This window comes from Prionailurus viverrinus, chromosome B4 (assembly GCF_022837055.1).
Source record: "Prionailurus viverrinus isolate Anna chromosome B4, UM_Priviv_1.0, whole genome shotgun sequence".
NCBI classification, from domain to species: Eukaryota; Metazoa; Chordata; class Mammalia; order Carnivora; family Felidae; genus Prionailurus; species Prionailurus viverrinus.
In genome coordinates this window covers 16397910-16410105 of record NC_062567.1, presented here as the reverse complement: position 1 = coordinate 16410105, position 12196 = coordinate 16397910, and the positions used below count along the sequence as shown (strand labels likewise).

The 12196-nt window shown below is 40.4% G+C and overlaps 1 protein-coding gene across 12 annotated transcripts in view; it reads left to right on the top strand.

The window, feature by feature from the left end:
• NEBL (nebulette) overlaps positions 1–12196 on the top strand; it is a 366680-nt gene that overhangs the window by 289074 nt on the left and 65410 nt on the right. For 9 of the 12 annotated variants that reach the window (XM_047867227.1, XM_047867228.1, XM_047867231.1 and 6 more), the window contains 4 exons: positions 2697–2810; positions 4615–4716; positions 9061–9165; positions 11129–11236. The exons of 1 other annotated variant lie outside the window; for it this stretch is intronic. In XM_047867227.1, coding sequence (XP_047723183.1) covers positions 2697–2810; positions 4615–4716; positions 9061–9165; positions 11129–11236 — 429 coding nt within the window. The remainder of the gene's footprint in view (positions 1–2696; positions 2811–4614; positions 4717–9060; positions 9166–11128; positions 11237–12196) is intronic. 2 more of the 12 variants (XM_047867230.1, XM_047867237.1) reach the window with 2 other exon arrangements.

Below are 12196 nucleotides of genomic sequence, written 5' to 3'. Positions count from 1 at the left end.
GAGGGTCTGCCACAACATGTGGCTCCGTGGCCTCATTGCCCTGTGCTGCTGCAGCCAGCTCACCCTCCCAGAATTTGTCTTTGCGCCTAACCATCAGCAGTGACGCCTGGATGGAATCAAGTTCATTTTTTACTGCATGTCCCCGGGGCCTCCCTCAGGGACGGGGACTTGGTGAGCACAGGAGTATAAACACACATATGCATACATACATGCATATGTATATTAATATATATTATGTCAGTCTTTGGAGTATTAAATTAAATCACGTGATTATGATAAGTACAGCCAGCGTAAATGGGGTTAGGGACGAACTCAGCTTGACTCTTGGCAAGTTTATAACGTAGCTAACGGGAATGGAAGTGCTGGGGCGCTTAAACCGCTTTTAAGTGACTGTGATTCAGTCAGATCTGCTGCTGGAAAGATTACCGACCCCCATCTTGACAGAGCGTGTCTTGATCCCACCCCCAGCCTCGGGTGGGAACTCATCCTATCTCATGGCAGGAACTCAACACAGGCTCGATGTAGTGAGGAGAGGAAAAAGGAGTCATCGCAATGTGGATCGATTATTGCTTTTCGGAACCATACCTTCGCCTGGGAAAACAAATGGCAGGTGAGAATGCCATTGGCTCCAGGTTCATTTCCAAGTTTCACCCCCTCCATGCTGTGGGCAGACGGTAGGACAGGCTCTCTCTTCTCAGAGAGGATATAACCTAATTTTGCCACTTAGCTAATACGTAACTAAGATGCTTATGGTGCCCGGGGTTGGAGAATTTGAATCGTTGAAGGAAAACTTGGTGCAAGCCAGGATTGCATAGGTGGATTGGTTGATGGGGTAAACAGCTACCAGAACGTTCAGGGCACTGAGGCCATCAGTTAGAATGTCTTGTTCAGTCAGGAGAGAGTGTTGGTGAATCTGGCTGAGTCAGGAGTGCCATTCAGGTGGAAGACAGTTAAGAGAGCCTCCTCTCATTGTCAAGCAAATGTCCTTTAGGCCCTAAAAACCTAGAGAGACAAAAGCACAGATCAAAACATGGTGACAAGTGTCCTGGAAGAGGGATGGACAAGTGCCCTGTGACAGGAGTGGAATTTAGAGGAGGACCAGGGAGGGGAAACTTTTGCTGTGGTGCCCATGACCGTGGAAAATAGCAAATGAGATCTAAATTTATTTCATTGGTGATATTGTGCCTGATTTCAAGACATAAATATATATATTTCGTATAAAATCAGAGTTTTTCTTGCTTTGTAAAGTTTATTAACTAGTCTAATTAATTAGAATAAATGAGGTTTCGCCTGAATTTGTAAGGCAATGCGACTATCAGAAAGTTATTACTAGCAAATGGAGGCACAGCAGAAAATATTTCCTGTAAGCCATCCTGGAATCTTTTCCAAATGTATTCTCACCAAGATTTTCACTAGCGGTCTCCCATAGGTACCAGACATGTGTCCTTGAGGAAGACATCACCCAATGTACACTCAATTAAAACAGAGAGTGGCAGCCAGACCCAAATTGCTTCTCGATAAAAATTACTTCGAGGGGCCCCTGGGTGGCTCAGTGGGTGGGTGGCTCAGTGGGTTGAGCATCTGACTCTTGATTTCAGCTCAGGCCATGATCTCACAGTTCCTGAGATCGAGCCCCTCATGGGGCTCGGCACTGACAGCGCACAGCCTGCCTGGGATTCTCTCTCACCCTCTCTCTCCGCCCCTCCCCGGCTTGTGCGCGCACGCTCTGTCTCTCAAAATAAATAAATAAACTTGGAAAAATTAGAAAAAATTTTTTCGAGGTAGGGCTTAAAGACATATGAATGAAGATGCATTAGGACAATGTTGTAAGAACACAATACTGTGAGAATTATAACATTGTAAAGTTATCGTGAGAGAACAAAAGAGCGAGCTTCTGCTTTTGAGGTCTATGCCTCCTTTTCCTGGATGCAGGAATCAAAGCGGGTGTGAGATTCCAATAAGTAGTTTTTTGGGTTTTGCTTTTAGTAAAGGACTTGTATCTACATTTCAGGTAGTTATCATAACCTACCTTCACATATTTCTCTATCTATAGAGAAATTGATAGACTACTTTAAAAAGGAGAAAAATAATACAGAGTAAGTATTAGAGATACTTTGCTGCTGAATATAACTGTGGAGCTAAAGCAGAGGAATAAAAAATTGACATTAAATAGACCCAGGACATTTCAGAAAATGTAATCCCTAAAAATGAATTTTTTGAGCAACTGGGAAATGATGAGAAAAACCATAATCTAAACCATGTCCCGTATTTGGAATAATTCCCTCAGGAAAATTCATATTCAAATTCTGGGTCTCAGGATCCATTTTCTAAATGTTATAGACTTTCATTCATCTGTGGTCTCAATTTCTAATTGATCATAGGCAATAAGAATGCAGAAATGGAAACCTGACATTTAAAAATCCTGAGATTTTAGTGTTTAATTCTTGTTAATAGGATTTGAGTTCATGCCTAATTGCATTTATGATCAATGTTCAAGTAGAGGTTGTTTTTCCATAAAAAAATTTTTCATGCCTAATTAAGCTTTATAGGAGGAAAAATACCAGGAATTTAAGCTTTGTTACCATTTGTTTTTAAGGTAGCTTAGGTCTGATCTAATTAAAAATCAAATGTTTCATTTTGAAAGCTTAAAGATAAATGTGCTGTTTAATTTATCCTGTTTTCTTCTTTTATGGCAGATTAAATACAAAGAAAAATTTGATAGTGAAATGAAGGATAAGAAACATCGTTACAATCCTCTTGAAAACGCTTCTTTTAGGCAAAGTCAGCTTGTCACTGCACTGGTGAGCGATGTAAGTTATGACGTGTGATTCATAGGCAATTATTTTCAGTATCTTTATTTTTTTTAATTTTTATTTTTGGGACAGAGAGAGACAGAGCATGAACGGGGGAGGGGCAGAGAGAGAGACACAGAATCGGAAACAGGCTCCAGGCTCTGAGCCATCAGCCCTGAGCCTGACGCGGGGCTCAAACTCACGGACCGCAAGATCGTGACCTGGCTGAAGTCGGACGCTTAACCGACTGCGCCACCCAGGCGCCCCTTCAGTATCTTTAGAATCAACTGTATTGTAATTACTAATTGCTAATACTGAATCGAGATGATGCAGTTCCCAAGTATTTTAGTTGCAAACACTGAAGCATACTTTCCTGAGAGCTTTCTCGAGGAAAATGTATTATTGTAAGTTACCACTAATGGTTACTGATTACTGATTAGTTAATAAGTTAGGAATAGTATTGCTAATAAAACTATTCTATCTGTTCAAGAGTAGAACCAGATTATAGAGTTTTGCGAAACCAGCGGTATGTAGTATGTTAAATTAGTGGTTATGGCAACAGTTAACTCATGTAATTGTGCCCAGGAAATTGGGCTCCTGTAACGTACAACCTGGCATATGGTAGTTTATAAGAAAGAAATTTTCAGAAATTGCACGGATAACGTCTTAAACAGTGTCTTTCCTATCCTTTATGCAAACGCTGTGAAATACCTCTTCACAGGTTTGGTTTCATTTTATGTTTTTAAAAATAATCAAGTTTCAGTTGACATGAAAAGATGCCTTAAATTTTTATTAGAATCAAGCAGAGCGTAAACACGGAAACATGGGAAAGAATGGACCACTTTGCTGTGGTTGAAGGATGCATAATACCTTTGCAAGTATTGAGATGAGGAATTGTTGAACTGTTGCTTTGTCAGATCACTGAAACTTTTCAACTCTTGCCCTGTCCTCGGGACTCAGCATAGCTTATTTCCCTTTAGGTTTAGTAGGTATTGTTATTTGTGCCTCTTCACTCACTTGTGTTTCGTACCAACACTTGAAATGGGTCTGTTAGGATCACTGGAATATCAGAATGGATTCTTTGTCTTACTTGTTTTTTATCTTGTGTGCGTGTAAAAATGGAAAGCAGATAGGGTTGGGATATACGTAAAGGAACCTAGAGCATAGTGCTTGAAAGCACAGGGTTTAGAATTGGATTGCTTGAATTTGAATCCTGTTCTGCCTCTTAATTCTATATCTTCATCTTTCTGTGCCTTAGTTTACTCCTCTGTAAAATGGAGATACTTAAAGTATCTACCCACAAGGGTTGTGGAAATTAAATACTACGTATAAAATGTTTGGCACAAAGTAAATGCTCAAACATTTTCTGTTATTAATATTTTAGTATTATTATTACTAATATTGTATATTTAGAATAGTTGGAAGTAAAAGAAGAAGGTCTGTATTGCAATAGGATGAAAAAACACCAAAAACCCTTAAATTGCTCCAGAGCATAATTAAAATGTGGTAATTTCTAAAGAATAAAGTTACTGTTCCTTTTGGAAACAGAATGTCTATTAAAATTACCCGATTCTGTGACTGTCACCCTTTCTAAATATGTAAACAATAAAAGCAATTACCGAAATGTTTTCAAGACCCTAGCAGTAACTTTTTTAACTCATTCTGTAGTAAATGAGCACCATCTTGTGGCCGCCTGTAAACTCGCCTGTTAATTTACCACCACATGGTGTTTTTCGATGTATTGAAAATAATAATGGCGATAATGCAAAAGCATAATATTTTCTTCTCCTGGACGGTATGTTGTTTCCTGTTATTTTCATAGGTGAAGTACAAGAAAGACATTCAAAATATGCATGATCCAGTCTCGGATCTCCCAAACTTGTTCTTAGACCATGCTTTGAAAGCCAGCAAAATGCTCAGCCGAGTAAGTGGGTTTGTTTGATGGCAGCCGGGGATGCCCTGTGGCCCCAGAGAGCCACGATGGCTTTGAGCCTGTTCATGAGCGTACCTGCTTCATCAGGCGTGCCTGGGCTCCACCTCTCCCTGAATTACTAACTCCTTCAAAAGTAGCGGTCTGCTTGCTCGAAGCCCACGAAAGCTGTCGCTTTACACAGGGGGTTCTCACTAGCTCTTTAATATCGCCCGAATGCAACCTTTCCTGTTGAACAACTACACTTCAAAGTGCTTGCACGAGACTTCTTTCTGTCGTTCTTCCTCTTTCTTCTTCCGCATTCACCGAAGCCACTTGAAGGTCAGGCTTAAAGCAGGGATCTTGTATTTTTTGGGGGCCAGAGCAGCGTGTCTGGTATTCAAATGGGCCTCGGTAACATACAAGATCGTCTTAGGCTAATTTGTGTTTTCTCTGGAAATAAATCCGACATTACGTTGGCACTCTACTTTTGGTCTTGTGGAGGCTTCCACGTTTTCTTCAAAGCAGTTAGGGGGCGAGAGCGGTTTTTTTCATGCCCTAGTGAAATATTTGTGCACACTGCCAAGTAGTGATTCTGGCAGACCTCACCTCCTGGTTGCTGTTTCAAACACTTAAAGCGTGTGGACCCCGACTTCACCGGTTCTCATAGCTGAGGACCCTGGCTCACCTGTGCCCCATTGCCTTCATCTCAGAATAGCCCCTGGTGACGATGAACTGTAATTTTTTTTAAAAATTTTTTTTCAACGTTTATTTATTTTTGGGACAGAGAAAGACAGAGCATGAACGGGGGAGGGGCAGAGAGAGAGGGAGACACAGAATCGGAAACAGGCTCCAGGCTCCGAGCCATCAGCCCAGAGCCTGACGCGGGGCTCGAACTCACGGACCGCGAGATCGTGACCTGGCTGAAGTCGGACGCTTAACCGACTGCGTCACCCAGGCGCCCCTACCATACGATGAACTGTAATTTGACCTCAAGTTATTTCTATGCCAGCTCTAATAATTACGTGCTCATCCAGGCACTCAAAATTATCCAGATGTGTTGGATGTCTGCTTTGGGCCAGGTAAGATTAGATGGAAAATATGTTGGGCAAGGAATGTGAAAATAGTTGTCTTCAGGAGATATGCTCACAGTTCAGGAATGAAAAAACAACAACAACAACAACAACAAAACTTGTAGTCCAGACCTGGTTCCCAAACTATTGAAGAATGAGATGAAGGGTCGCCTGGGTGGCTCAGCCAGTTGAGCATCTGAGTCTTGGTTTCAGCTCAGCTCATGATCTCACGGTTCATGACGTTGAGCCCCACATCAGGCTCTGCACTGACAGTGCAGAGCCTGCTCGGGATTCTCTCTCCCCACCTCTCTCTCCTCCTCCCTGACTTTCTCTCTCTCCCTCCCTCTCTCCAAAAATAAATAAATAAACACAAAAACATTTTTAAAGAATGAGATCTGGCTTCAGATCAGGTTTAGAAATGTCTGCGCTTGGCCTCGAAGTACTGGAAGTTCTGTTCACTATTTTGTAGTTGTCTTTTCCCCAGCACTATCCCTGACCTCCTCTTGAAATAGATTATGCATGTAAAGAATTCGTACTTGCAGAGATTTTTAAATTAATTAATGGACTTTATCATCGGTCCTCGGGAGAAAAGCAGTCTGTCCTTCTTGCTGTCTATTGGGCAGAGAACCATAGAGGACTGTCAGGTGTAGAATGAGACTCAGGTCAAGGACATTTTGTTCATGCTTCCTGTCGTTTCAGTGCTCATTCGTCCCCCCGTGCACACGTTCCTGTGCTCCTTTAGTGGTTCTTTGAGATTCCCATTTTCCTCCATGCCTCACGGGGACGTTTCTACAAGTTGATACGTTGCTATTCTCCGAGCTGGCTGCTTTCTTCACGTTCAGTCTTTGCCATCCTGGTTTGATCATCGCAGCGCCATTTGCCCTTGACTGTTTGGGTTAAATTTCCCGAGGATGTGAGGATTCCTGTGTAGATAAGACAATAAAAATATCATGGGAGTAATTAAAAAATTCGGTAGCTGGAAGAATACATACCACTCCTAGGCAATATTTCTTTTCAAGAATATTGACCTTTATTTTATAAGAATGGCAAAATTAAGAAATCATAGCTTACTATAAGTTGTTTCTGTCACCTCCTCAGCAGAGAAACCCAGGAAAGTCACATATTCCATTTATTGTATATACCATTTTTAAAGTCTAAATCTTCATTCAGGTGGTGCCTTTGCCTAGATTATGGACTTTTTTTTCTCCCATAGAAAAATTGTGGCTGAATAATTACTTCGTGGGAGAAAAAGAGTTTAAGACTCAAATGCGTTACTCTGAGGTGTCTGTTTATTAAAGTTGTATGATAATGCATTGGCTAAAATTTATTGTACATTAGAATTGCCCTCTTTTAAATTTTAATGTGAAGAGAATGGGAATTTTGCTGATTTATAAAGGCAACTTAATTTTATCAAAAGATTGAATAAGAAAGTGCTTAATAAACAGACATTCTGCCAAAATTAGTTGTCAGCTTGTTATAAATCACTGTTTTTTTAAAGACCTCTAAATGTCTTTGGGATAGATCACAAATTTTGTAAAACACAGAGTGTGTAGAGTAAAATTTGTCCTTATGAGTTTGAACGGCCTTTCTAATTAAAGCTTCGAAGGAACATTTCCTCCTGGAAAATAGGGCTCAGGCTCTCTTATAACTGCATAAGTGAAAAATCTATAGCACGTGTTATCCTGTCGTTCCCACTAGGAGGCAACAGAGACTATTGTATAAGGCACAGCAAGTCTTGAAAATGGTTTTGCAGACCTTAGTTCAGATAGGTTTTGTTTGGTTTTTAGTTTGTTTGTTTGTTTTTTAAATCGGAGTTTCTGAAATTCCGCATCCCTAAAACAGATCACCGGGACAGGATTTATTAACGTTTCCTCAGTCTCTATCCACTATTGCAGACAGAGTATCCTTCGGCTTCTCTAGTTCTGGATTTTAAACCTGGTATGGAGTACATTCTAGAGTGTGAGTGACATTCAGTTGATGATGATTTTAATTGCATGTTATAAAATAACTTTTAAGAAAATTATAAAGTCTCTGAGCATGCTGTTGTCCTTCGAAATTGTTTATTTACTTTTTTTCAATTAGCAAAGGAGCCAAAATTTAGAGTTTATGCTCTTCAGTGGAGACGTAGGATGGGAACATTTTCTTGAGCGTCCTGGGGGCAGTTTACTCCTTCACTTTATTCTGGTTAGAGTGTTGGGGGAACCCATGACGTAGTGCTCTAATCTCCTGGGAGCACTTCGGGGACCCATCGCTGCGTCCCCGTGGAACATCCCTTCCCGTGCATCCTTCCATCCTTCCCATCCCTGGCTCCGGGCCTCTTCCTGTTTCACTCTCAGATCCCTGGAGCATCTGCTAAGACCTGAAAGTCACTTCTGTTCTGGCCAGCTCTTTCCCGCTCTCTTTTGAATGCAAGCTTACCTCTCCCTACATCCTGCACAAAATTGCCATTTCCCCTGAAATCCTCACCGCTTAAGGGGCAGCCAGCTTTACCTTAAGTCTCTGTAGCCTTGAGTCTTTGAGAGTTACTGTTTATCTCTAGAAGGCTTTTCCGAATAGGGTGAAATAACTGTCTGATCTTTAATGAGAGAAGTCACGAAGCAATTTCTGTCTTATCGCACGCTGTTGTATTTGGAGTCCCACGGTTGCCAAATTTGGTGTCCCTTCCAAATTCACCTTTTTGTCTGTGTCTTAATCCAATTTCTTCACCTTAAAAATTCAACCGGCTCTACCCAGACTCCTCTGTTTTTCTCGCAGGCACCACCTACCCTCTCCTTTTAGGAAAATTATTTGAATTAGTTCTCACTCTCTCATTTTCCTTATGATCCTTGCCAGTCATTCTCATGGCCGAGCCCTCCTGTACAACTTTTTTCTTTTCCTGCCCCCCACTTTCCTTTCCTCTGTTGGTTCTTCTTTCCTTCTCTTCTCGTAGATGCCATCAAACACATTTCTGTTTGAGGATACGGGCTGGACAGATCGCCTTTATTTTGCCCACCTTGCTTGGTCACACGAGTCCCGTCACTGGCTTTAACATTGCCACTCCCCAGTGTCTTTCACATTGTGCTGACAGCTGGCTGTCCCCTGCTTCTCTTGGGTGTCTTGCCTTGACCACCTAGAGCTGGTCTGCCTGGCCTTGTGGTTTCCCTTAGTGTGGGAAGTCCACAAGAGCAGCCAGCACGATGGGTTTGCTGCTCTTGTTGCCTTGTACTTTTTAGTTTGCATTCCTAAGGATTAGTTGCTTTAATCAGTCTCTTTTATCCTGATTTTATTTTCACGTTCTCTGTTTTAGCGAGAGTATAGAAAGCTTTTTGAGGAAAACAAAGGAATGTACCATTTTGATGCGGACGCCGCTGAACACTTGCACCATAAAGGCAACGCCAAGCTCCAGAGTCAGGTGCGCAACCCCTCCCCCCACCACCTTCTGGACCCTTTAACTACCCACCGCCACAGGCCTCCCCTGAGCCGGGGCAACAGCCGAAAAGGACCTGCATCCTGAGGAAGTGAACGTTGCTTTGGAAGATCTCAAACACTATTCAGTCTCACTGGGTTGGGAAAGCTGGAACCATGTTTCGGGGGCAAAGCATTTCGTAAAGAAAGATCCTTCACACAATGTTAAACTTTTGTATCAGTTACTTAAATGATCAAATCTCCTGACGATTTCAGTTTTTATAGTGTACCGATTTGTCGTTTTCAGCTGCAGAATTCATTTTCCGGGCGCAAAGTTTAGTATAATTTCTCAGCTCAATTACCAGTGTGATTAAAAATGATCTTATGTTAATGTTTCTTTCAACGATAAGATTCTGTGTATTCCCTGAAAGAAATTTTAAAATTTCTTTTTCCATGCACACTTTAAAGTTGGTATCTGCATATTTCTTTTATTCTGAGTAGTTACAAAAGATGTCATTCTAGCATCTATTAAGATATAATTTGGGGCGCCTGGGTGGCGCAGTCGGTTAAGCGTCCGACTTCAGCCAGGTCACGATCTCGCGGTCCGTGAGTTCGAGCCCCGCGTCGGGCTCTGGGCTGATGGCTCGGAGCCTGGAGCCTGTTTCCAATTCTGTGTCTCCCTCTCTCTCTGCCCCTCCCCTGTTCATGCTCTGTCTCTCTCTGTCCCAAAAATAAATAAACGTTGAAAAAAAAAAAATTTAATAAAAAGATATAATTTTACATCAGTCTATTAAACGTACTCTGTGGAACATACATTCCTTAATGATTTGATACCCACCTTCATTTATTTAAAAAATGTACAAACAAAAAATTAAAAAAAAAATATACAGATCAGCTCTCCTTTAAGCTTTGGAAACATACTTTTTTTTTTTTCTCTTTGTATTCTTATTTTCATTTATTTTTTCCCACAAAGTTTTATCCTACCATAGTATGTTACTACACTTCAAACACTCTCATTGATCACTCTAGCTACTTCTCCGAAACAAAAGTCGTCCTACAAATAGGAATTCAAAAAAATCTGTAACATTTCCCACTATCACAAAGTTCTAAGTATTGAAAAGCTGCCTTTGTATTGAAATGCCATTAAAACTGCTGTTATTATATAACTTAAGGAGCAATTTCATAAAAAAAAAATTATTTACACCTAAGGATTTTAATGAAAATACATTTCTGAAGGAAATGAATCATGATCAAAACTTTTCTGGGAATTTAATTTAAAAAGGGACACTGCTAAGAAAAAGCCAATCACTCTGACAGCTACGTATAATTCTGGTTTCTGTTATTAGGAGATGGAACTTATCGATCATTTTATAAACTAAAATAAGATGGAGATTGGTTGTAATTGAAATAAATAATTCATGACATGATATTATTAAATAATGCAGGGTGAAACTGAAAGCAATCTCATAAAAGCTCTGTGTGTGTGTTTTGCTCAACATCTATGGAAAAATTCAGTGCCCCCAGAGAACACTGCCTTCCCTTTGACAGAAAGACAAAATCGCACTATGTTTTCCTCCTTGTTCATGATTTACTCATAGACTTTTGAAGCCATCGCAGGGATCTCTGCAGCTCTGTCTCTGTGTATAAAATGATCGTATCCATATTAACCCCTTACATATGAGATATATCTGTATATCGCAGTAATTTAAATACTTCATCCAAGTCCCAGAACTACGTTATTTAGTAGTTCTAAGTTATTTTTACTTCTTAAATATTTTTATATATTGCCTGTTTACTTTTTTTTTGTACGTCATTAACCACAGGGGACCCACTGACTAACCCAAAGTGGCCAGAATAATGTGATTTTAGAAACCAGGATGATTAATTTTGGACATACTGATTTTACTTCGCTCTATTTGTGGAAGGGCTAATGAACTTTATGTGCTCTTTATACTTTTTTTTCAATGAAGGTTAAGTATAAAGAAGAATATGAGAAAAATAAGGGGAAATCCATGCTTGAATTTGTTGAGACGCCATTGTATCAAGCTTCAAAGGAGGCTCAAAAGATGCATAGTGAGGTGAGTCCCTTTGATTTGCTATCAACTATTTTTTTCGTTTCTTTATTTTTAAGTATTCTCTACGCCCAACGTGGGCCTTGAACTCATGACCCTGAGATCAATAGTCACATGCTCTCCCAACTGATCACATCCTGTGATTACAAAGTTGACATTTTCAGTTTGTGTCCAGGTAAAAAGTCTGATGAGGAGGAAAAAAAAAAAAAAAGGAAAAGAAAACGAAGGGCTGGTTGCTTTATTTGCCTTTTATTTTTCAGCGACAATAGAACATTTATTAGATACTTACTCTGTGCTAAGCAATATGATCAAACCTTTATATATGTCAACTAATCCCCTAGATTGATGATTATCCACTGAAATTAATTGTCTTCTCTGAAATTACATATCCAGGAAATGCCAATGTTTTAGGGCCTGGGAAAGTCATGAAAGATTCTCGTGTCTCTGTTAGCTTATTTAGTTGATTCCTCCCTCCCTCCCCCAAATAAACAGTGACATGGAAGTTTTCAAATATCAAGAGAAGAGAGAAGCTAAGAGTTTTTTTTGTATGTATGTACTTTGTTCTCTACTTAAAATGATGCTGAGTCGTGTCCAGATATTTCCCAAATGATTTTGCTCTTTCCCAGTGAGATTTCTTTTGTTCATGTTTTGTCCCTACATTTTGGGGGACCAGATACCAGGCACAGAAGGTTTTCTCTGCAGCCAACATCCAGATTCTATGGGTACACCAAGTTATTACTTCAGAGGGACAGAAATAGTGGACAGTACTATCAGCCAGCTGACTACAGCCCAGTGTTCCGGGGTGTTCCAGCTATGTGTGCTCCGTGGGCACCATCTTTTCTGTTCTCCAGTAACAAGACCGAAACAGGGAGAAAAGATAACTTCTGGACCATAGAACTCTCACAAGAAATTTGAAAACAGTTTATGTGCTGTTGGTTGAAATGTCATAATTCCTCTTCGCAAGGA